The following is a 23400-nucleotide window of genomic DNA, read 5'->3' on the forward strand; positions in this document are numbered from 1 at the left end:
AGACTGATTGACTTGGGTGGTGAAACACAATACAGTGCACACGGCGCTGTGCATTTTAGAGTTGTGCACCTCAAACCTGTATAATTTTGTTAACCAGTGTCACCCCAATAAATTCAATAAAAAGGAAAAAAATAAAAATATGTGAGACTGAACAGCTAAGTGATTTGCCCCAAGTTACATAGCTGGTAGGTGTTAGAACAAGATTTAAACCCCCGGGGATAAACATATTCTGAACAAGAAAACTGGAGGTATCTAAAGAAAATTACAACCTAGAACTGGCTTCTGTGAGTTCAGAGCTCGTGGGAGCTCACAAACACAGGACCAGCTGTGTTGGTAGGAATAGCATCACAGAGTTAAACCCAGAAATGCCAGTTCTAAAGAAAAACGCAAAACCCTACCATTTAAGAGATCTTTAATGATTTCCAGAAGTGGATCTATGATAATCATGTTAGCTCACTTCTATTAAGCACTTGATATGTCTCAGGTATTGTTCCATACATGGTTTGCTGATATTGTCTCTTCTCATCCTTAACAGTTTTGGAGGGGGAGTTAACAGACCAAAACTCTCACAGTTTATAGGTGGGGGTGCGGGGACATGAACCCAGGTGGTCTCATTCCAGAATTTGCATTCCCAAGTACATGCAGCATCAAGGAAGATATAGGCTCCATGCGCAGGATGCTGGGATGCTCCACAAAGGCTTGCAGAGGAGGAAAGAGGCCCATAGTGTGTGTAGTGGGAGAAGCAGGAGTTCTAAAGTCGAAGGACCTGTGCTGAAGACCTGCGTCTTACAGGCTTTACTCCTCGGCTGTCATCCTTACCCTCTCTGAACCCTGTCTATGTAACGGGAAGCTACACCTGTCCTACCCACCTCCCCAGGTTGTTGTGAAGATCAAATGAGGCCATGTGCATGAAAGCATGTCATAAACCTTAAAGCCCCTTATAAATATACATTGCCCCATATAAATAAGTTATTGTGCCATCCTGAAACGTATATGGCATAATGTAAACAATATACAAAAGCTTTGTTTAGGCAGTGGGCAGATGACCCCCCAAAGTTTGTTTTCAGCTGCAAGCAGAGGTCCTGTATGCAAAGCAGGGCTTTAAAAAACAACAACATTGAAGAGTATCAGTTTGAATGTTGATAAGTGTTTTATAAATAGCTGCATAATTAGCATATACTTACTGTAAAAAGTATACATAATATTTTATTCCCTGTTGTAGGCCGTAATGAATCTGCTGCCTCGACATCCTAGGAGGTTTTCACTTCCTTTCTCCATGATCATTTTAATACATGGAACCATTATTAGCTGAATTAAGAATAAGTAAATGAGTAGTAAAAAAAAAATACAGAAAAATTACAGGTGCCTGTGGTGAGTAAGATAATAACTAGGTAAAAATATATGAAATAATTACAGTGTTTGAACGGCAGAGCTGGCATGAGGAAAATGACTCAACGGAGTACCAGGCCTGCTGTTGGCAGGGTAGAAGGACTGGAGCCTACACTGCAGCCTCCACCTCTTCTGACTCTCGGGCCCAATGCCTTGCTGAAAGCAGATCCAGTCTGTCTTCAGCTGCATCTGCATGATGCCGAAGGAGCTGATCCAATTCAATGAATATTTAGTCACTCAAAGTTTGTGGTCCATTACCGTAAATACTCAATAACTGAACGATTCAGTTGAAAAGAGGTACCAGACTCTTGGTGTTTGTGTAGACTTGGTCATTCTGGTGACACTGAGTATGGTCTTGTTGATAATGTATCTATGATCTGTATTTGACATTTCGACAAGATGGAACTTCAAAATCTAAAAATCACGTAAACCTTCTAAAAGCCTGAGAAGATTGTTATGAAAATAAATAGAAGCCCCAGCACCTGCCCTGTAACCATTTCAGGTATAATCAACTATGTATAAAGTCTCCTCTGTGCCCCTTAGGAATCTGATTGGGCAGGCTGCTTAGGAATGGAACAGTATGTTGCCTAGGGAGGGGCAGCGTCCTCGAGCAACTGCCTGGATTCAGCTCTTAAAGTAGTATCACCCACACCTCTATTTTAGTAAATAAAACACAAGGGCACAGGCGAGGCTTTGTGAAACAAATCAGTGCTCCCTTTTGTTTTTCCCAGAGGCAAAAAATGCTTAACTTTGATGAGGAAGCAGAGAAAGCCTCTTCCCCAGAGTAGCTGATACTCGCCCAGGAGGCTAGGAGTTACAGGCACTCAGCTCCAGTTTAGGTACTCAGCTCGCTGAGTCAACTCCAGCTCCAGGAAATTTGGAACTTCCGCAAAAAGGAGGAAAAAAATCTTTTCCATTAGGATTTTTTGCTTCCCAGATACAATTATTTACTAATTTCATGAACCCAAGCACTCATGTCCTGTACTGTAGCTGCTGCTTGGGGCTGTGGGAGTGGTGATAATTGAAAGAGTCTTGTCTGGATGTGTAAACGCTGCCATTTCCTCACTGAACCGATGGCTGGGCAAGTCCCCTTCCCAACCCTCAGTTTCCTATCTGTACATATTCCCTGTCACGTTTGTAGAAAGCATTACATGATTGTGTGAGCACATTAAGAATATTTATTATAAACTGTCAAGTTCTTTATACATTTGAAGTGTTAATCATGCTAATCCTTCCAATCAGGTATTCTATCTTTTGTTGTTGATAAAAGCCAGATTTCCCCAGCAGGAAAGAGGACAAGAAAAATCTGTCTTGACCCACAGACACAATGTTGATTTAGCTACCCTAGGTGAGGGCCCTGGAGATTAACCACAGGTGTGCTGCTGATATTTCTGTATCCAACACAAAACCATTTACATTCTTTTGTAGAGTCCAAATACGATAACATGGAAAGTTAGAATTATAGCTACTTGATATCAACATAAAATTTCAAAGTATTTCAGCTCCATACAAATAGGAAAGACTCTCTCTTTTTTCTCATGGACTCTTGGATGAACCAGAACATATTTTTATATTCTGCCAGGAATTACTCATTTGATAACCATGATATATGTGACTATGTTTCTAGTTATTGTTAAAAAAAAAACACAAAAAACCATAAAATGTAGTGCCCAGCATTGCAATTCTTTGGGGGAAAAAACCTGGAGTTATGTGTGCATACAATCAAGAGACCAAAGGGTTAATCAGAAAAGACATAATTTTCCCATAAAGTGATCTTTCTTCATTTTTTTTATCATAAGTTCAGAGAGAATTGTAGCAATACACGTTGAGCAATTTTCTTTCTTTTTTTATGAATCTCGTGCTCAATTTATGAAGGCCATTTTGCAACCCATTTACATGTAGCGCACCTTTGCTTTAAGGTTCGGTCGTTTACCTTGATCGTGATTATTTATAATCTCTTTAGAAAAGGCCCTTTCCTGGTGTAGCTCTCAAGCACAGCTCAGCCACCACGCAGCTTTCTGCAGTGCCTATGAAGTCATGGGTGAAAGCTAAGGCAGGGCCAGTCTCGCAGGCAGCCCTGAGCACGGGCGTGTTGTGTGATGTGGAAGAAAGCTAGTTGGAATTAGGAGTCTTGGCTTCAAAACCAACTTTACATCCTTGCTATGTAATCCTGGTTATTTATGCTCTTTTAACTGTCAGTGTGCTGTCTTGTAAAAAGGGAGCAATACTTTTTATCAGAAGACTATAAAGTAGAGCTTGACTGTGGTAGTCTATGTGCAAGTCACAGTGTAAGTTATAATATGAGGAACTGGTCCTGTCAGTAATATGCACTACTATAAATCACTGAAAAAGAAACAGTATGTTTAGCCTAAAATCTTTCTTGATCACATACTATATTCCCCTTTTTGTAATCCACGTAAGAATGAACCGAGAGTAGAGACCTTTTCCTGACACGTATAGTAGACATTCAATTAAGGCTTTGTCATGTTAATAAATAAATAAAATTTCTAGATAAAAGTCACTATGTTAGGCATGGTATAGAATACAAGACAAATAATATATCATCTAAGCCTCAAAGAGCTTATAGTTGACTTAAGATGGCTAGCTATAGATGCACAAAAAGCCAGTGTGAGTTAAGTTGTACTTCTGGACAGGAGAGGAAGAAATGGTACAAAAGGTACCTGAGTCCCTCACCAGATGACCAGTACAGCAGGAGCCCTTCCTCTTCCTCATACGGGGCCAGCTTGCCTTCCTCCAGCCTCGCCCCCACCCCGCGCCCTGCCAACCTGCGCTCTTTGGGTCAGTCACGGTCCTGGCATTACTGGCTGGCGTCTTGGAAGGGTTTAATTTGAAGTACCTTTACACAATAGAATACCACACAGCACAAAGAAAGAATTTCTACCTTTTGTGACAGCATGGATGGAACTGGAGACTATAATGCTAAGTGAAATAAGCCAATTGGCAAAAGACCAATACCATATGACCTCATTTATAACTGGAATCTAATGAACAAAATGAACTAACAAGAAAAACAGAACCAGAGACATGGGAACATGGAACAGACTGATAGCTGTAGGAGGGGAGGAGGACAGGGGGGAATGGTGGGAGGAAGGAGAAGGGATTAGTCAAAGAACATATGTGAGTGACACATGGACCAGGGAGAGGGAATTGACTGTGGGCAAGAGGGGTGGGCTGGGTGGAGGGGGGCAAAGGAAAAAAATGGGACAATTGCAATAGAATAAGCAATAAAAAAGTAGAAAAAATAAAAAATAAATTAAAAAAAGAAAGGCATATAATGAAGGGGATGCAAGAGATCGGTACAGAATTATGGCAACCAATACGAGATAGCAAGGCACCCAGCACCCAGAGACAAGGAACAGTGGGAAGCATTTCCACCCCTAGGAATGAAGCGCAAGGTGGAGGGCAGGCGGGAGGTGTGAGGCAGCCTGGTGAAAGCTAGAGCTGGACACAGGAGTCCTTGCCGCCGCACAAGTCCAGGTGGAGCCAAGCCAGTCTAATTTTCTGGGCATCTATCAGGTCAAAGCCAGCAGTCATTAATACGGGTTTGTATTCATTTGGTCCAGAACTTTTATGTGGGTAGAGATTTTCTTGAGGGCCTAAGGGGAGAAATGAATCAGTTGAAAAGGCTGGCTCTCTGAAGCCAGGATCTGTCACTCTCTGCCTTAGCAAGCAGCGCAGTCAAATGAGTGCGAAATAATGTCTTCCTTGACTCCTTGGAACTTACCATGCACAGCCTTCACAAGGCACAGAACAGGAGAAAATGGATTATGCCCTCAACAACAAGAGGCGAGTCGTCCGCCTGGTTTTGCAGTGGGCCGCCATGTATGGAGACCTCCTGCAAGAGGACGACGTGGCTATGGCTTTTCTGGAGGTACGTGGGGTCCTTCCTTCCAAGAATACATCTCCATCCTACAACACACAGACTACCCACAGGCATTGCAGCTTCCCTGGAGATGCTATACTTGCAAATTCTAGCCTTTGTTAACATGTTCATTTATCATTAGGTACTGTAAGAAAAATAAAAACATCATCCATTATCCTACCACTGTAATTCAAAAACTGGTAGCATTTTAATATATTTTCATTTGTTCTCTTTTTTTTTTTGGTATATTTTTCATAGTTATAATCACATAGTACCCATCATTTTGCAGGCTTCTTTTTCCACTTAACTTCATGTAAGGATTTTTTCATGTCAGTACAGTCCTTCTAATTTTGAGTAGTTATGCCATAGATATACCTATTTGCTCCAATATTGTCAACTATATACATCATTTCCATTTTCACCTTCTTAGAATAGTAGTGAACATTTTCAGGCATGTAGGCCTGTCCTTGGTTACATGTGGGATTACTAAATCAAATGGTAGATTTTTGAGTGGAGTGAAGCAGATCATTTTATTGAGAAATCACTGGAATCATGAGGTGGTTCTGAGGACATGATTTACTTTGTAAGCACTGCTTTTAGGCTGAACTTCCCTTTTCCTTCCCGTGGCCCCAGCCCCACGTTATAGCACTGACCCCGGCATTTAATCCTTGATGATTTACTCTGTCCTCTGAAACTTAGATAAGGGCCTTACTTTTGTGCAGGCAAAGCACAATGTGACTTCTATTTCAAACTCTATCAGTCTGAATGTTCAAGAATGAATTATACAAAAGAAACATACCTCTTATCTTCTTTGTTAACCCTATCATTTGTCAGGCAGACGTAGGGGAGGCAGAGAGGAAGGGTGGACAAAGTCCTTTAAAGGTGGGAAATGAAGTATTTTGAAAATGTAAAAGAATAATAACAGCTTGGAATTATAACTTGATTTGTGGCCTCCACCCGCGGAGTAGAGGCCCATGTGGCAAGCAGGCTGGCACAGCCACGCCCCCCTTCTGCTGCGGAGGCCCCTGCACCTGAGTGAAGCGGCATAGCTGCTGCTCTGTGGTCAGGCTGGTTCCCAGAACCTCAGCAAAGAGACCTGAGTGGATGGCACCAACTCAGTGTAAATTTACTGTATTTTGCCGTGCATAATGCGCACCCATGTTTTTGTATGCATTATACACAGGATTATTATGCCCATTATTATACTCATCATATGTAATCATTATACCCATGTATAATGTGCATCCTTATTTTTCCCCTCAAAACTTTGGGCAAAAAATGTATACATCATACATAGCAAAATACAGTAGTGCGGTGCTGAAGGCCCTGCCTGCATTTTTACCACTGACAATGAACTACAACTAGAGGTAAATATTAAGTAAACAACAAACAATAAAATAATATCAAAATAAATATTAAAGTCCCCTTGAAAAAGTATTGAGGCAAAAAATAAAAAAAGAAAGAGTGCTCTTCCAAGGTACACTATAAAATTACTCATTCCAAAACACTGCATTACATTGCCTTTCATATAAATACCAATGTAAATAATTCATTTGCAATCATAACTAAAAATATTTTTTTGAAGTAAAATATACCCAACATAAAATTTGCTGTTTTAACCATTTTAAGTGTAGAAGCACAATGTTATACAACCATCACCTCTGTTTTCAAAATTTTCTCTCAGTTGCAATTTAGACTTTAGGCATATTCTAACAGTTTCTTTTCTTTTCTTTTCTTTTCTTTTCTTCTTTTCTGTCCCAGTCCATAAAACCATGGTCTGGAGATGCTAGTGACGCAGATGACACAGGCACACATCTTTATTGCTCTTTATAGACTTGTGTACCTTTTGCACTTCCTCTTAAAAGCCTGTGACCTTTCCCGATTACAGGAGTTTTATGTGTCTGTGTCAGATGACGCCCGGATGATTGCAGCCCTCAAGGAGCAACTGCCCGAGTTAGAGAAGATCGTCAAGCAAATGTAAGGAAGGGCTTGGCTTGGGGGTGTGCTTCCCTCACGGGAAGTTTCTGCTCTCAATGAAAGCAGGACCCACCAAGTCCTTTGCCCTGAAAAGGTGAAAGCTAGTTTTTCAACAGCCATACAATATCCCAATTTGAGCAGACCTGGGCCTGGGGCATAAGTTGTGTTGAGGCCAAAGTAACAAAAGGACTGAGATTCTGCTCAGCTGCCTCCCAGGCTGGGTGGCTGCCACGAGGAAGGCTGGGAAGGAAAAGATCTTTCCTTGGTCCCTTTGGTCTAAGCAGTGAATCTAGTCATAAAATGGTCAGTGGCATCTAAAGAAAGTTTGAGGGGAACCACTTACGTGGAAAATTTACTTGGTGTGCCCAAAGCTGTTGACAGTAAATGTTTGTGTCTTTTCAATGAAAAGAAAGAAGTTTTTCATATGTTGTTCCTAAGCCATAGATTAAATACTGGAGCAAAGGTATGCTGCTAGATGGACTTTGAAAGCTAGAAACCTGGGCTTTTTAAAAATATATATATTTGAGAGAGAGACAAGGGAGAGAGAGAGAAACATCAATTGCTTGCCCTCCATATGTGCCCCCGACCAGGAATCAAACCTCCAATATTTTGATGTACTAGACAATGCCCCAACAGACTGAGCCACGCTGGCACGGGCTAGAAACCTGAGCTTTTAACATTGGTTCTGCTAGGGACCTGCCTGTGACAAAACCTAATCTCTTTGCTGCGTCCTCCATGCTTTGATCTCTCAGTATTAAAATGAGGAGGCTTATATTGCCTCCTGAAGAGATGCTGTGATCTCATTTTCTAACATAAGATTAAAATTATATACAAGTGAAGCAATTTCAAATAGTACCAATGGTATTAAATAATGTGGCCTCTCTGTTTCTCTTAGTTCAGAAGATGCAAAGAATCCACAAAAGAAGGTATGTGGCGATGGATTGGGATTCTCTACTTGTCTGGGCCTTGTAAAATGACAGTTCTCCAGTAATGTTATATTGCAACATGTAAAAGTGATGTTTTCATCAATTCAAAATATGTTTTCTTCATCTCTTTACTCTGACTACTTCTCAGGTGTGTTTCCCTTGAGTTGCCAATGTGCACCAGTATATTCTCCCTTTAAGGCAGTTACTATTATTATTTTCACAGCACAAAGTTCTTTTGCAACAGTTCAACACAGGCGATGAGAGAGCCCAGAAGCGCCAGCCTATCCGTGGCTCTGATGAAGGTGAGACTTTTCCTACAACTCAGGATTGTTTGGGTTATTTGAATAAAATCTTCCGCTGGGAATTGTCACCTTAGATCCACAGAATAGCTTTCTGAAGACACCCCTTTGCATTTCTGTTATTCCCATTCTTGAACTCTGTGCCTGGAGCTGAGGTGCTCATCCACACTTCCCTGATTCTGCCTCTCTCCCACTACCACCTGTCCTTGAAGGGGAGGCAAAAAAAAAAAAAAAAAAAAAAAAAAAGATGATCTCAGGAATCAGTTGTCAAGATTGCTCACTTCTGGGAAGAGCTGGCAGGAAAGTAGCTGGTGCTTTGCAGGCGCCTAGCAGAGGTCGGGGGCCAGGGTCATCTGCAGAGCTGGGCTCCTGCCCAGGGAGAGTGCCCTGGCCTGGGCACAGCCTCACTTAACACCCCCCAAAAAAGTGATGCAGATGCTGGCCATTACTATTTGGTGGTTGAAGATTTCTCAAAAAAAAAAAAAAAAAAGAAAGAAAGAGAAGTAAACCAAAATGAAACTAATAACAATGATAAAATTTACTATTTTAAGCCACAAATGAATCTTGTAATTTAGGAGTGCCTCTAAACCCAAAAATTACAGCAGCCAGATTTCTTCCAGGATTTGTGTGTTCAGAGGTGAGCCTGGGGGAGCCACCTATTTATCTGCTGACCTAAATACCACCCAAGCTATGGGACCCGGCCTCAACATACATAAACCAGTGAACAGGAGAGCCAGAAGGTCAGCACGTGGGTCGCGCCCCAGGCAGAGGCCCTGCTGTTTGCAGACGTATCACCGTGGCTGCCCGCTGCCGCACCAGGCAGCAGCGATCTAGTCAGCAGCCTACAGCACTCCCTGTACTGTGAGAAAAGAAAGGCTCGTAGACAAGGGCAGACCCACAAAACTGACCAAACCATACTTCTCATTTTTTCCCATGAGCTATTTGTGGATTTCTCACAAATATCTGTTGTTGTTTATTTTAATTGGGGACGACAGTCATGCATGCACCTATTCTTAGACCAATGCCAGGATAAAGAGATTTCGAAGGGAGCAAGTATTGGTGTAAACAAATCCTAGTAAATACAATAAGGATGACGAGATGATGCACATTTTGGCGGATGTCTAGCCATGCTGCATAGCTTGTGGTTTTCTTAGGAACTACCAAGAGTAACAGACCACATTGCTTCTGCCTTCCCAATAGTTCTGTTTAAGGTCTATTGCATGGACCACACCTACACAACCATTCGGGTGCCAGTGGCCGCCTCGGTGAAGGAAGTCATCGGCGCAGTTGCGGACAAACTGGGCTCTGGGGAAGGCCTGATCATAGTCAAGATGAGTTCTGGAGGAGGTAACAGTCTTACTTAGTACTTCGAGCTTCTGTAAAATGGGATATCCCATCCAAACAGAAACCCCGCCAGGAATCAGTGTGGCCCTTCCAAGTTGATGCAAAGGGACAAGTTGCTGCTGTGTATCCTCCCATGAATAGCAGAAATCATATGGTTGTAAGTGAGCTGGGTAAGTGTCTAATATCTCCCATCTTGTTCGGTGCCCACTCTAAAGCAGAAAAAAGAGACGTGATCTCTCTGAGGCAGCTGGAACTGAGGACTCTGATGTGGATGTCAGCTTGGAGTTCTTTCTATATAAACCACACCCCCCCCAAAAAAAGAAAAAGACTAAGGCCTTGGAGCTCTGAGAAACACAGACACTAAGAGAGCACCTAGCATGACAAGCTAAAGTCTGAAGTTGGACATGGTCATAGGCTAGTTCTCTCAGCTGACGACGGTCCCCCTCCTTACGCAGTAGACAGTGCCAGAACCCAGGTCATCAAATGAAATGAGGAGTCTTTTTCCCATGGGATTGCTTGATTACCCTATGCATTCCTGAGATGTCATTTATCCATTCATCATATATTTGCTGGCCACTTAGTGTGCCTGTGACAGGAGAGGAAGAGGTAGGCACAGCCCATGCCCCCAAGTGGCTCCCAGGCCTGTAAGGAGGTAAATAGTAAATAAACCATTACAATTTGTTTCCTCGAGAGTTTAGGGATGGTCAGCACATGTGAGAGCCAGGAGGAAACAGCAGGAAGGTAACTTTGTTCAGTAATGATTTGATGGCCATTCGGGGAGTCTTTCAGGATCAGATGAGCCATTTCTGCCGTGTTTGAAGACAAATGATTCCACTGATGGAGGATGTTAAAATGCATGCTGGATTCTCCCAGGATTTCTCCTTCCATTTCTGTCCCGGTCACACAGGGCCTGGGATGTCTGCCCTCGCTGACCCCCTGAGGCGTCCCGCCCCTAGCTATCCCGGGTCCCTCCCTCACTTCCTCGGTCTTCACCCAAGTGACAGTATGCCACTGAGGACCCCTTCCTTTCCTTGAATCCCTTTCTAAAATTGTAACTTTCCCCCTTATACCTGCTGCCTAGCCTCTTTCCTGGCGGGATTTCCTTCTCCTCATTACTTCTCGCTCTCTAACATACTTATCTTGGTCACTGCCTTCCCCACTAGGATGTAAGCTATTTTCAGACTGGGATTTTCTTTTCTGTATTGTTCCCTTCTGTGTCCTCATTGCCTAGAGGGTGTCCAGCATGTAGTAAACTCTAAGTGTTTATTGAATGAGTTAATTTTTAAAATATAGAAGGCTTAATGTAGGTAATGCGATTGCCCACCAAATTAGGAAATAAGTGAAAAATAATAATAAACGTTGCATCAAAAGTCATATGGGATCTCAGAACCCCTTGCCAAGTTTTCTAAAAGGCATCTTCCCATCTCCCTAGTGCGGGGCATGATTACCATCTGGAGAGATAACGTGTTATAGAAATAGCCAGTGTGGTGTTTGTATGTAATTACAGTGGCAGTACAGAACTGGGTGGATTGACCCTCGGGTATTTGCAGGCCTGTTTTGTGGTCATGTCCGATGGCATCCTGAATGTCGCGTGCCTGGGTGAATGCCGCATCTCTTTTATTCAGTGGGCCCCTTCAGTGCTGTATTTTATGCAGTCGCTCTGTATGTTCCGGCAATTCACTGAGCTGGCAATTTGTTGGTGTGATTAGGGCAGTGCAGCAAATCTCAGATGCATTTAATAGGCAATCTCATGCTTTTTATGTTCACAGAAAAGGTGGTGCTCAAACCTAATGATGTTTCAGTATTTACGACGCTCACCATTAATGGACGCCTGTTTGCTTGCCCGCGAGAGCAATTCGATTCACTGGTAGGTGTGGGCGGCTCCTCAGAGCAGCGCCTGCAATCAGAAAAACTTGTCTGGAGCTCCACTTTGCAGTCATGTTGAACCTAGTCACTCAAAAAAATCTCAAATGCTCCTCAGTTTTTTTCTTTTTTCTGTGATCTATTAGGTAAGCCCCAGGTGTTCATTTGAGATGCTCTGAGCTTTAGGTTTTCTTTTGTGGAATAAGCTAAGTAGCACCCCCATTGGTGCATAATTCAGCTTTCAAAATTCTTTGTAGGAATTCACCTCCTTGAAGTGTCCCCAATTTAAATATTAATATTTAAAAAATGAATAGTTAGAGCAGGATAAGAATAATTTTAGGACAAGCTATTCTGATTTATCATACTCCATAGAGGGGTGTACCAATACACTGGCAAAGCCCCGCTCCAGGCTAAGAAAAATGCTTTTCCTGCAAGTGTTCCATCTTGTGCAGAAAATACCAGGGGCCAAGAGTCTTCCCTAAGTCTCCAAAACACTTACTCCCAGCCACACAGAGCTCTCTGTGAGTACAGGTTTAATTGGTCCATGCTGATAATTGAGTAGCCTACTCTCTTTATGCAGATGGTAGGGTTCATGCCTGTTTATCCTATAAAAATTAGGCGTGGAGGTGAATGGCTATTAAAGTACCTTAGAAAACCTGTGGGGCCAGTTCAGAGAATAGACGACTCGCTTTTTTCCATCTTTGGACACACAGGGCTCCCTTACTAAGAAAAGTGCAACACAGGGGCTAGAGGTGAACTGCATGGCATTTGGGGGGAAAGTTTAACTGCATAAATGCTGCATGAATACATTCGAGTTTAATCCAATTAGACATTATGGGTAAATCAAGGTTTCCCTCCTTGGACTTTTAGAGCTTGATTTTGCTTCATCATACAATACTTCTGGCTTTCTGGGTTGGAGAAAGCCGTTTTTTGCACTCTAGCACAATTCAGTAGATTCTTGCAGTATCTTGAACTCACCTGGAGAAGAACTTGGCCATGCAGCCTTAGTTCTCTTACTACTGCCTCATCCATTATAGCCCATGAGCACCCTTGCCTTTCCTCGGCCACCAGTACTGTAAGATCTGAGTCTGCTCACCATCATTTTCATATATTTTTTGCCACCTACATTCATTGCTTTCTAAATAAATATTTCCGTCCTGTCAAGACAGAAGTGTAGGTAGACATGCTTCATCTCCTTGTACAACCATAGAAAGAATTACAACTAGATCTCAAAACAAATAACACCCAAAACCATCTGAAAATCGAGCTGTATGGAAGTCTCACAACGAAGGATTTAAAGAAGCCACATTCATCCAGACGGGTACAAGGAGCAGAGTCACAGAGATGGATGGAGAAGTACGGAGACACAGTGTGGCACAGAGAGTCAGTGGTGACAGCAGGACAGTCCTCCATTCACATATGATGGGTAAAAATCAGGAGGGACACCTTGGGAGTGAACGATCCCATCTGCAGGCCAGACTGCACAGCCCAGGGAAAATAAATTCCCACAACTTCTGGCTATAAAAACCAGTGGGGTTAGGGTGGCAGAAGAAAATTCTGGATTTTCAAGAGATTCCTTTTAAAGGGCCCACATGGATTTAGGACAAACACAAACCGACCCACTCTGGGATTCACCCTCAGGGCAACATCTGGAAAGGTGCCAGTCACATACAGGAAGTAGGTGAAGTGACTGGAAATGAGGTGAGTGCTGGGCAAACCTCTAGAAGCCAGGGGATAGCCTTGTCCCCTCTCTGAGTCTTCCCACCACACAGAGCCACAAAGCAGTGAAGCAGGCTGCCCCACCCTAAGGCTCTGCCCCACACAATCTACAGATTGCTTTTCTGCAATAGGCCACGCTACTAAGACAGGGAGTCAAAGCAACTCTACCTAATACACAGAAACAAACAGAGGAAGGCTGCCAAATTGAGGAGACAAAGAAAGATGGCCCAAATGACAGAACCCCAGAAAAAGAACTCAATGAAACAGAGATAACCAAGCTACCAGATGCAGAGTTCAAAACTGGTGATCAGGGTGGTCAAAGGACTCAGTGGGTATGGCAACAACATAAAGGAAGAAATGAAGATTATGCAAGGTGAAATAAAGGAAAATCTACAGCAAACAGTAGAGAGGAGGAAGCTGAGAATCAAATCAATGATTTAGAATATATGGAAGAAATAAGCATTTAACCAGATGAACAAGAAGAAAACAGAAATCAAAAAAACAAGGATAGTGAAAGGACCGTCTGAGGCATCTCCAAACATACAACATGGGGATGCCAGTAGGAGAAGAGGAAGAGCAAGAAATTGAAAACTTATTTGAAAAAATAATGAAAGAAAACTTCCCTGATTTGGAAAAAGAAATAGACATACAAATCCAGGAAGCACAGAGAGTCCCAAACAAGTTGGACCCAAGGAGGACCACACCAAGAAACATCACAATTAAAATGCCAAAAGTTATAAAGAGAGAATCTTAAAAACAGCAAAAGAAAGGCAGAGGGTTACCTACAAAGGAGTTCCCATAAGACTATCAGCTCATTTCTCAAAAAAACTTTGCAGGCTAGAAAGGATTGGCAAGAAGTATTCAAAGTGATGAAAAGCAAGAATGTACAGCCTAGATTATTCTCTCCAGCAAAGCTGTCATTTATAATGGAAGGGCAGATAAAGTGCTTCCCAGACAAGGTAAAGCTAAAGGAGTTCATCATCACCAAACCATTATTATATGAAATGTAAAGGGACTTATTTAAGAAAAAAGAAAGAAGATCAAAAATATGAACACTAAAATGGCAACAAATTCACAACTATCAACAATTGAATCTAAAAAAAACAAACTAAGCAAACAACCAGAACAGGAACCGAATCATTTGGAGATATGGAGATCATTTGGAGGGTTATCACCTGGGAAGGGGAAGGCAGAGAATGAGGAAAAAGGTGCAGGGGTTAGGAAGCATAATTGATAGGTACAAAAATAGACAGGGGGATGTTAAGAATAGTATAGGAAATGGAGAAGCCAAAGAACTTTACATGCATGAGCCATGGACATGAACAAAGAGGGGGGATTGCTAGGGACAAGGGGGTACAGGGTTGGGAGGAAAGGAGGAAAAATTGGGACAACTGTAATAGCATAATCAATAAAATACATTTTAAAAAAATACTTGTCATCAAGAGCCTGCAGAGAAAATAGTGTTGTAAATGAGTTATGCTGCCGTCCCCTGGAAACGGAAGCCATCAGAAGCCTGTTTAGTGGAACCGGTGGAATACACCGGTGGTGAGCACCACACGATGTATTTGCCACGTGGTGCTCAGTCCTCTCTTGCCAGCTGGTTCTTGGCCACAGTGCGCAGTGCCGTGGTGCATGGATGGAGTGCGGGGACTGCCTCCAGCTCCCTGTGGGGCAGATAGTAACTTCTAAGCCTCTGTTTATTTGCATAGCGTCCCACAGCTTTGCAAGTTCTTATCCTTACCAGTCTTCCATTTTAAGGCCTGAGCAATTGAAAGGAATTTACTGTGCAACAAGTACCCAGGTCATGACCTTGTTTAACTTTTTCCTCATCAGTGTTGTACTGTTCACTGGGCTACAGGTTATGTCGCTGTATTAAGGAGTGGTCAGACCTTACCTGCCTCACGAAACAGTAAACATGCAGCTCCTTTTCTCACTTTCTGGAAATTTCTTTAAAGGCAATCCTTCTAGGAAGAGTCATGCACAAGATGACTCCGCAGTCCAGAATGTTGGCCTTTGAGCAGTCAGCGCATACTTCGGAAGTGCCTGTTTTGCGCTCAGTGCTGTGTTAGCTTCTGTGTGACACTAGACTGGCATCCCTCATGGCAGTTCGGGTCCAGCTAAGGAAATGAGACTAATGAAAACAGCCTGGAACAGAGCAAATTGGGGGGCTAACTTGTGGTGTCTAGAATTAGTAGAGTGCCAGCAATTTAGCCTGGTTGGTAAAGGGCTTGGATTCTGAGGCTTTAAATGCTCTTGATATTTCATGAAAGCATAAATATTAGTACAGAGAAAATTACAATAAAATCCCATTGTACTGTGATTTGGTTCTACTTTTATCCATTTACTGGTTGTTTCGACTTTTATTTAAGTGCTCACTATATCGTTCCAGGCACTGTAAGTGGTTCTGGCTTTGGGACGTTCCTAAAGATGAATCTACCATGGCCTTGGTGACTCAAGGAACTCACCAGGTAGTGAGGGACATAAGAGTGTCCTGAGAACCCAATGCGACAATTGCCATGGCAGAGCTAGGCACAGAATGTAGGAGCCCAAGGAGAGAGGGACGTCGCTGGGGTGGCAGCTAACTTTAACCACCTCTTTGTCACTGACAACCGACTTCTTATGACAATCCTTTTTATGTCTTCGTTTTCTCATCTGGAAAAAGGGAAAATGACAGAGCTACCCTCTCAGTCCCCACCACCCAGGCCTACCCAAGAAACCAGCTCTCAGAAAGAGCGCAGAGAAGGGCTGAGAGCCCGGTGCCTCTGCGCAGGCACTGTTAGACCTGTCTGGACAACCAGACCAGACATTAGCTCTGCTGTGCCGCCTCTGCAGGAGACTGCCACAGTGTCACCTCTGTGAAAGTGGCCCCAGGAGATACCCTTGGAGGCCCAGGGTCAGCAAGTACACTCCCCGCTCCAGGTAGAGGGGCACCATGGCTGCACACACTGGGAAGGGGTCGGCCTGCCCTTTGCCCAAAAGGGAGGAGGCTTGGTAAGTCCAGTCCACTAAAAAAAGGTAAAGATTCAATAGGGCTTTGCATTATTTTCTCAAAAGCGATACAGGAATCATAGACCAGGATCTGTAAGTTAGAGCATTTTGTAAATTTCTCTATATTGGCATCTTCCCTGCAGTCGTTTGGTTAATTTGTCATCTCTGAAAAGCTGTAAGGTCTCAAGAAACAGACGGGAGCTAGGCAAACTGAGGAGAGAGCTGACCCATGGGGGATAGTTCCACAGAGGAGCAGAGGGACTGTGGTCCCAGGAGCACCCACAAGACGGCAGGGAGAACGCAGAGGGCCCGTCAGAGCCCGAGAGGGGTCCTCAGGCCTGCATTTGAAAGCTTCCCCAGCTTTTCTACCTAAGACCTACCCTGCTAGAAACCATCCTGCTTATTTACTTTCATAAGCTACTTGCCCATCAACTTAAGGCTTGCTCCCTAAGGTTCAAAACTCTGACATCGTTGTTTTTCTTCCCTGCTCTCTGTCCCCTGCCTAGAGTGAATCAGGAACAACAGTATTTAGCTCTTACGCCCAGGTGTTGTACTGATCACACATTCCCATACCTTTGCAATGCTCCACACGTCTAGGAAGGGAACTAACAGGGGTAGGGGGACGAGGGTAGGGACCCCCACCCCTATGCTAGGTGCTGTGCTTATGTGCTACACTGACATTATTCCCATCCAATCCTCCGACAAGCCTAGGTTCTAGGTACTGTGATCTCAACTTACCAGAGCTGGCAACAGACATTCAGAAGATAGGGAGTCTATCCAAGTCTGTAGTTAGAGTGCGGTTCAGATATAGAATCTGTTACTCTGTGAAGCTGGCACTAACCGAGTCTATTGCAAACCCCCCACTCCTCCTCTGACACTCAGAGGCTTTCTAAAAGCTGGCCATGCTGGCCACTTGCTGCCCCTGAGCCCTGTGCTCCTGCCAAACAAGGCTAACGATAGCGTCCCCACCTTCATGCCCCTCTTGCCACCTTTTAACCTATAGCAAGCCGTCCTGGTGGCTCAGAGAAATCCTTGCTGTTCTAACCCACCCAGAGTTTGTCTGCTTCCTCTTTCAAAGCCCAGCTTCTTTTTCTGAGAACCTCTTCAGGCCAAACCTTATTCCAAATGCCCACGAACCCTCCAGAAGCCCGTTCATGTCTCCCCACCTGTTTATCTGTGTGTCCAAGAGTCAGGAGTGTGTTGGTCCCTTTGTCTGCCCCTTCATACATGCAAGAGAATGCCAGCAGTTGACTCTTTGCTGGTGTGCAGTGCGGTCCTTGCTCTCCAGGGCTGACTCCTCTCTCAGGCTGCCGACTCTCAAAGGCAGGGACCCCCTACATCCCGAACGTGTTATTTCTTTAGTGCCCAGAATTCAGTGGGCAATTATAGAACGTGACCATTTTGGGGGATGATAATAACAATGATGGTACAACTTGTATAGTATTAGTACTTCCAATATAAATGCTGACTATCCAAATATGGTATCCATGATAGTAGGGGAGTTCTTGTTCAATTTATGTGACTTTTGTAACTTTGTACATAAAGCTAGATAGGTATTAATATTTTATACATAAATTTCCAGTGTATGTAAATCATTGATGACAAAGGAAAGCACTGTAAATCGTTCCTCCAAAAACAAAATGAAGTCAGTCGGATGGAACGTTCTGAGGGTCTTCCAGAGAGGAGTAGAGTTTGGTTTTCTGGGCCGCACCCAAACATCATGACCATGTGAAAATCATTCTTAACACCTTCCAGAGAGCAGATGAATCGCAGTACACAGGGCCCTGTCACCCAATAACCCCAGGCAATGTGTTACAAGAGATGAAGATGTGGCAACTTGACCACAGTCAGCTGCCCCGACAGAGTCAGTAGTAATTAATTAGCCCTGTGGCTCACCATCGCAAACTGCCATGCCTGCTTTGGAACAGCTTCTCTGGGAAATGGGAGGAAAAAGCCTCCAAGGACTTCTTACATCTTTACTAGAGAAAAGAAATTGTTTCCAGGGAGCTCCCAGGCCCAGGCAGGAGAGAACCTCCACAGGTCACTCTTCTCTGAATCTTATTTGTCACGGTCCACGTTTTTCAGGCAGTGGAATTGATTATAGTGATGATGATTATAAAGTTGGCACCAAAGCAAGTGAGCATTAAGAGGGAAGGCATCTTTTTCCCCTGGGTAAAATCAAAGTTTCAAAATATTCCCAAAAGCATTTCCAGAATCCTTTCCCCTCAGCAACTCCTTAAAGCAGTCAGCATTAAGTGCTTGTCTGTTTTGAGATTCTGATATATTTTTGCATGATTATTCATAGACTCCCTTGCCAGAACAGGAAGGCCCAACTGTTGGAACAGTGGGAACTTTTGAACTGATGAGCTCGAAAGATTTAGCATACCAGATGACAATTTATGATTGGGAACTCTTCAACTGTGTGCATGAGGTAAGCTGCTTGATTGAGAGCATTAGTAGGTACCACAGCAATTCTGGATGAAGCCTGCTGGCATTGCTCAGCTGCAAATGTTAAGACGTGCTGCAATATGGAAACCACATGATCTTTTTAAAATATCGAGTTTATTAATAAAGCCTGTCAAAGTCTTTGAGTGTTAGAGAAACATCTTTATGATTTACAGTAAGCTATGTCTTCCTGAGTATACTAAGCCAACAGCACCTAGTTTGTTGTTAATATATTTAATAAGCCTCAATGAAGCTCTTCAGACCTAGAGTACAAGTAGAATCCTGGTCAGTGATTGTATTTGCATTTGCTGACCACCGTCGATTTGTGTTAACAAATAGGGAGGCCTCGCTGGTGTTTTGATTGAAAAACAAAGAAGTGAAATTGTTTTCCTTTCTTTTCTAGCTGGAGCTAATCTATCACACATTTGGAAGGCATAATTTTAAAAAGACCACAGCAAACTTGGATTTGTTCCTGAGGAGATTTAATGAAATTCAGTTTTGGGTTGCCACTGAGATTTGCCTTTGTTCCCAGCCCAACAAGCGTGTTCAGCTCTTAAAAAAATTCATTAAGATAGCAGCACAGTAAGTATCATTAGCTTGGGGAGAGAAAAGTATTTGAGCTGCATTTTCATTTTGTTCTCTCAGACTACACCTTAGAAAGAAAAGCAAGATACAGGGTCTCCTTGTGCACAAAGGCCAACCACAGGGGTTTAAGAATAACTGCACTCTAGTAAAAGATTAATTTTGTCTAGTTTCTATAATATTTGACACCATTATATAAATTAACATCTTGCAGCATCAGTACTGGAGCCAAAATAGTGACCTCTTTTTGCTCAACTACTCAAAGTCTGTGCCTCCTTCAGGCAGGGTTGTCCAACCCACAGCCCGTGGGCTGTATGCGGCCCAGGATGGCTGTGAATGTGGCCCAACACAAAACTGTAAATTTATTTAAAACATTATGAGTATTTTTTGTTTTCGTTAGTGATCGTGTATTTAATGTGTGGCCCAAGACAATTCTTCTTCTTTCAGTGTGGCCCAGAGACACCGAAAGTTTGGACACTTGGAAGAGCCTTTCAACAAAGTTCTGCTGTACAGAGTTCTGTTTTAGGAGACTCTTGAAGTCAATGTCCAACATGACACATTCTCACCAGTAGAGGGCAGTGGGAACATGCATGTACAACAGCACACCCAACTCAGCCAAAATAAAATCGGTAAAATGCATAATGGCAATCTAACCTGGAACATGAAAATCATCTCCATAAACATCAGAAAAAGCGAGCATCTTATAAATATTCTATTTAACAGCACTAAATGGGAAACAATTTATTTACTGCAGAGGCCAGTTAGAGTTCTCCCTAACATGAATTTAATCTTCTGTTGTTTAGATATGCCTGACAACCTCCTGTTTACGCCCATGTTTTTGGTATCACCACAGTGCTAAAAATAAAATGCTAAATGCAGCCCATGGCTGGGAGACTTCTTTCCTTTCTAAAAGTAGGGAGCTGGAGCACAGGAACGTGGGGAGCAGACGTGATCCTTGCTAGGCAACTCTTGAGCCAAATGATTTATGTCCTGTATAGAGTCTGATTTCCAGAGCTAAACAAAGAAGTAAATACTGCTTGACATTGTATGTATATCGGCTTGCCAAATGCTTTGAATTTTTTGCCAAAAATCTGAGGATTCCACAGGATAGCCAAATCCCTTAGATTCAAATGCTGGTTCTCTTAACTTGGAAAAGCTGCCCTTTTGAAGACAGATTTGGTAAAACGTTGCTTATGAATTTCTGGTTCAGAGTGTAGCCACTTTCTCTGGGAGCCTGAATAGTACTGTTGTGCCTTCACCTGTTTGGAAGGAGATGGTTATGGAAACTGACAATACGTGCCTTCCCATTACGAGGAGCACGTCCCCTCTTCACCTCAGCCAGGCAGTGCAAAGTGCCACAAGGGGACAAGGGAGGTAATCTGCTCACGAACAGGGGAGATCAGGAAACTGTGGCGGCCCAGTCCTGTTGTTGTACAAAGGCAACACAGGAGAGCCTTTCAAGATCTCAGGAACTTTTAAAATATTTTTGCCTTTCCTATCTCTCTTCCTGCTGATTATGTAAGTGACTAGGTGGATTTGGCCTTTGGTATTAATTGCTTTATGTTATTTAACCATTATTAATCCCTTCTGTCCTACAGTGACAGTGTTTACATGCCCAGCTGGAGAAGATTGCACTTTCATAAGCCAAGATCTATGAAACTGAGATCTAATCCCATTGGCATGACATGTGTTGTCTGGTGTTGTTAGGAACTTCAACATATTCTGTTCAAGCTCTTTGACCTGCCCAGAACTTTGTGAAGTTGGGAGTCCAAATGTTACCATCCCCTTTGACAGAGGAACAGACTGAAGCATAGTGAAATTTCATGACTTACTTAGGGTGATAAAGTTGGTTGGTCACAGTAATCAGAGCAGTGACCAGAAAGGCAAGTCTGTGGTCCTGCATGTTGTCATTTAAAATCATATAGACAGGACAAAGGCGAACGTGTACGTGATCACACCCACTGCCTTCAGCCCCGGGGGGCTCTGAAATTGCTTTCAGCTCCTGTCCTGAGAGCCACTGTCCTCGCACAGCAAAGGCTGTGCTTGCTTTTTCACTGGTGGGCTCTGATACACTAGAGCGTTTGCCAAAATCTGTTTTCCCATTTCCACAAAGACCGTTTAAGCATCACTCATCGCTCCTTTTGCAAGAAGAGGGGCAGCAAATGCAACAAGTTAATTAGGCTTTTACAAAAATGTTAATCCAAATAGGATTTAATTATGACATAGTCAGTTTAGAAAACCACATTGATTTGGGGTAAAGGATGTGCACTTCCTGCAAAATGAATTATTCTTTCCCTTCTCAAGGAACTGGTGTGAAGTTGGGGAGTCCCCCCCTTTTTTTAAATTAATCCAAGTGCCTAAGCTAAATATTGCCATTATAATAAGAATCCTTGGTCTTGTTCCATAATATTCTTATCCCCAAATATATATATTTATAAAAGCTCATAGAGGCATAAGTACAGATTCAAAATGATCAACTTCACTAACATCAGTAAAACAGAGAGAAAATAAGGTTCTTTTTTGGGGAGGGTCAATTGCTTAGGCTTGTTTCTCAGCTTTAAAACTCCTTGAGTCCATAGAGTTCATCACTTGTAAATTGATATTTTTCAATAAATTAGAAGCATTTACATGGCAGGTCAAAGTCATGGTTCTTCGGCCATGTGATTTCCTTGTTGCCTCTTGAGCTGCCATGGGAGGCGCCCAGCTTCAGGCTAAAAGTCTGGCCTTTGGTCAAGGGCATTTGCTTTCTCACTTCCCATCCCTTGAGATGTTTCCCTCAGGTCTCAGAGGCTTTTAGCAAACTTCAGGGTCAAAATAGCAATCCCTAGGGTAGGTGCCTTTAAGTTCCTTCTCCAAACCTGGACTGAGCTGGCTCGAACCATCACCGTTCCAAAATTACAGTGAGAAATCAAACAGCAGAACGTGGCCACCCAAGTGGAACTTACACAGCGCATTAAATCTATCACTGTCTGTTCTCATAAAGGAGTCCTGACGAATGTTAATGACTATGAGAAAATAGAACTCCAGTTTTTTAAAATCTCACTCAAAGTGGCACTTTACTCACACACGCGCCTCTTGCTTTTCAGCTGTAAGGAGTACAAAAACCTGAATTCCTTTTTTGCCATCGTCATGGGACTAAGCAACGTCGCTGTGAGCCGCTTGGCACTAACGTGGGAGGTAAGCTTCTGCGGAGATCCAGCTGTGAATGTCGCCTTAAGAATAAAAACCCAGGCACACCAGTGAGCTTTTTGTATAGAAATATCACTCACACTCGTGTCACAATGGAAAAGATGGGACACTTGGAGGGAGGTGACCTGCCTTCTTTTTCCAGTTGCCTCAGAGTAGGAATTAAAAAAGGTATTGTCCCTTTCTTGTTTAGGGGATGGAGGGAGTTTCCGCTTCTTGGCCTCTACAATGTAAATAATAATAAGTCTAGTTCCTAGGTGTAATGTGAATCTACAACACTGCTTGGATGATTTCAAAGGCTTTGTTCACAGATTCCATTGTTTTCTGGAATGTCTGCTTATTGCTTTTGCAATAAACCTTATCTATAATTAAGAGAGGACGGAAGATCCTCCCCCCCCCTCACTCGCGCCCCGCCACAAGTAGTCATTTTGCTTCTGGGAGAATTTGCTAGAAGGCCAACTGTTTAGCCCAGCAAGTATCTCTTAACTGCCTGGCAGGCCTCTCTGTGTATGGAGGAACAGCAGTTGGCTAGCGGTCAGTTTGGGGCAAAAGTTATGCAGGCATGTTATGAATTTCTGTAGCAAATGTGATGAGTAATTTGTTGATAGTCATTTGTGCTAGAGAACATCTTCATTTTTCATTAGCTAAGTACCGAAAATGTGCTGGACTATATACCTGTGGTATATAGTCAAAGAAATACTAACCTCTAATAGAACATACACATAAAAATAGACTCTTACTAAAAATAAAAAGTATGTGTAAGTGGGACACAGAAAGAGGGCAAGAAGGAGATAACAGA

General features: G+C 42.9%; 1 protein-coding gene across 8 annotated transcripts in view; it reads left to right on the forward strand.

Moving 5' to 3' along the window:
• The window catches only part of RAPGEF4 (Rap guanine nucleotide exchange factor 4), a 281411-nt gene that overhangs the window by 238399 nt on the left and 19612 nt on the right, over positions 1–23400 (forward strand). For all 8 annotated transcript variants that reach the window (XM_054562621.1, XM_054562622.1, XM_054562623.1 and 5 more), the window contains 9 exons: positions 5131–5281; positions 7161–7249; positions 8145–8175; positions 8399–8477; positions 9675–9821; positions 11588–11685; positions 18694–18819; positions 19237–19415; positions 22502–22592. In XM_054562621.1, the coding sequence (XP_054418596.1) occupies positions 5131–5281; positions 7161–7249; positions 8145–8175; positions 8399–8477; positions 9675–9821; positions 11588–11685; positions 18694–18819; positions 19237–19415; positions 22502–22592 (991 nt within the window). The remainder of the gene's footprint in view (positions 1–5130; positions 5282–7160; positions 7250–8144; positions 8176–8398; positions 8478–9674; positions 9822–11587; positions 11686–18693; positions 18820–19236; positions 19416–22501; positions 22593–23400) is intronic.

This window comes from Pteronotus mesoamericanus, unplaced genomic scaffold (assembly GCF_021234165.1).
Source record: "Pteronotus mesoamericanus isolate MK-2021 breed Mesoamerican mustached bat unplaced genomic scaffold, CSHL_Meso_final scaffold_651, whole genome shotgun sequence".
Classification (NCBI taxonomy): Eukaryota; Metazoa; Chordata; class Mammalia; order Chiroptera; family Mormoopidae; genus Pteronotus; species Pteronotus mesoamericanus.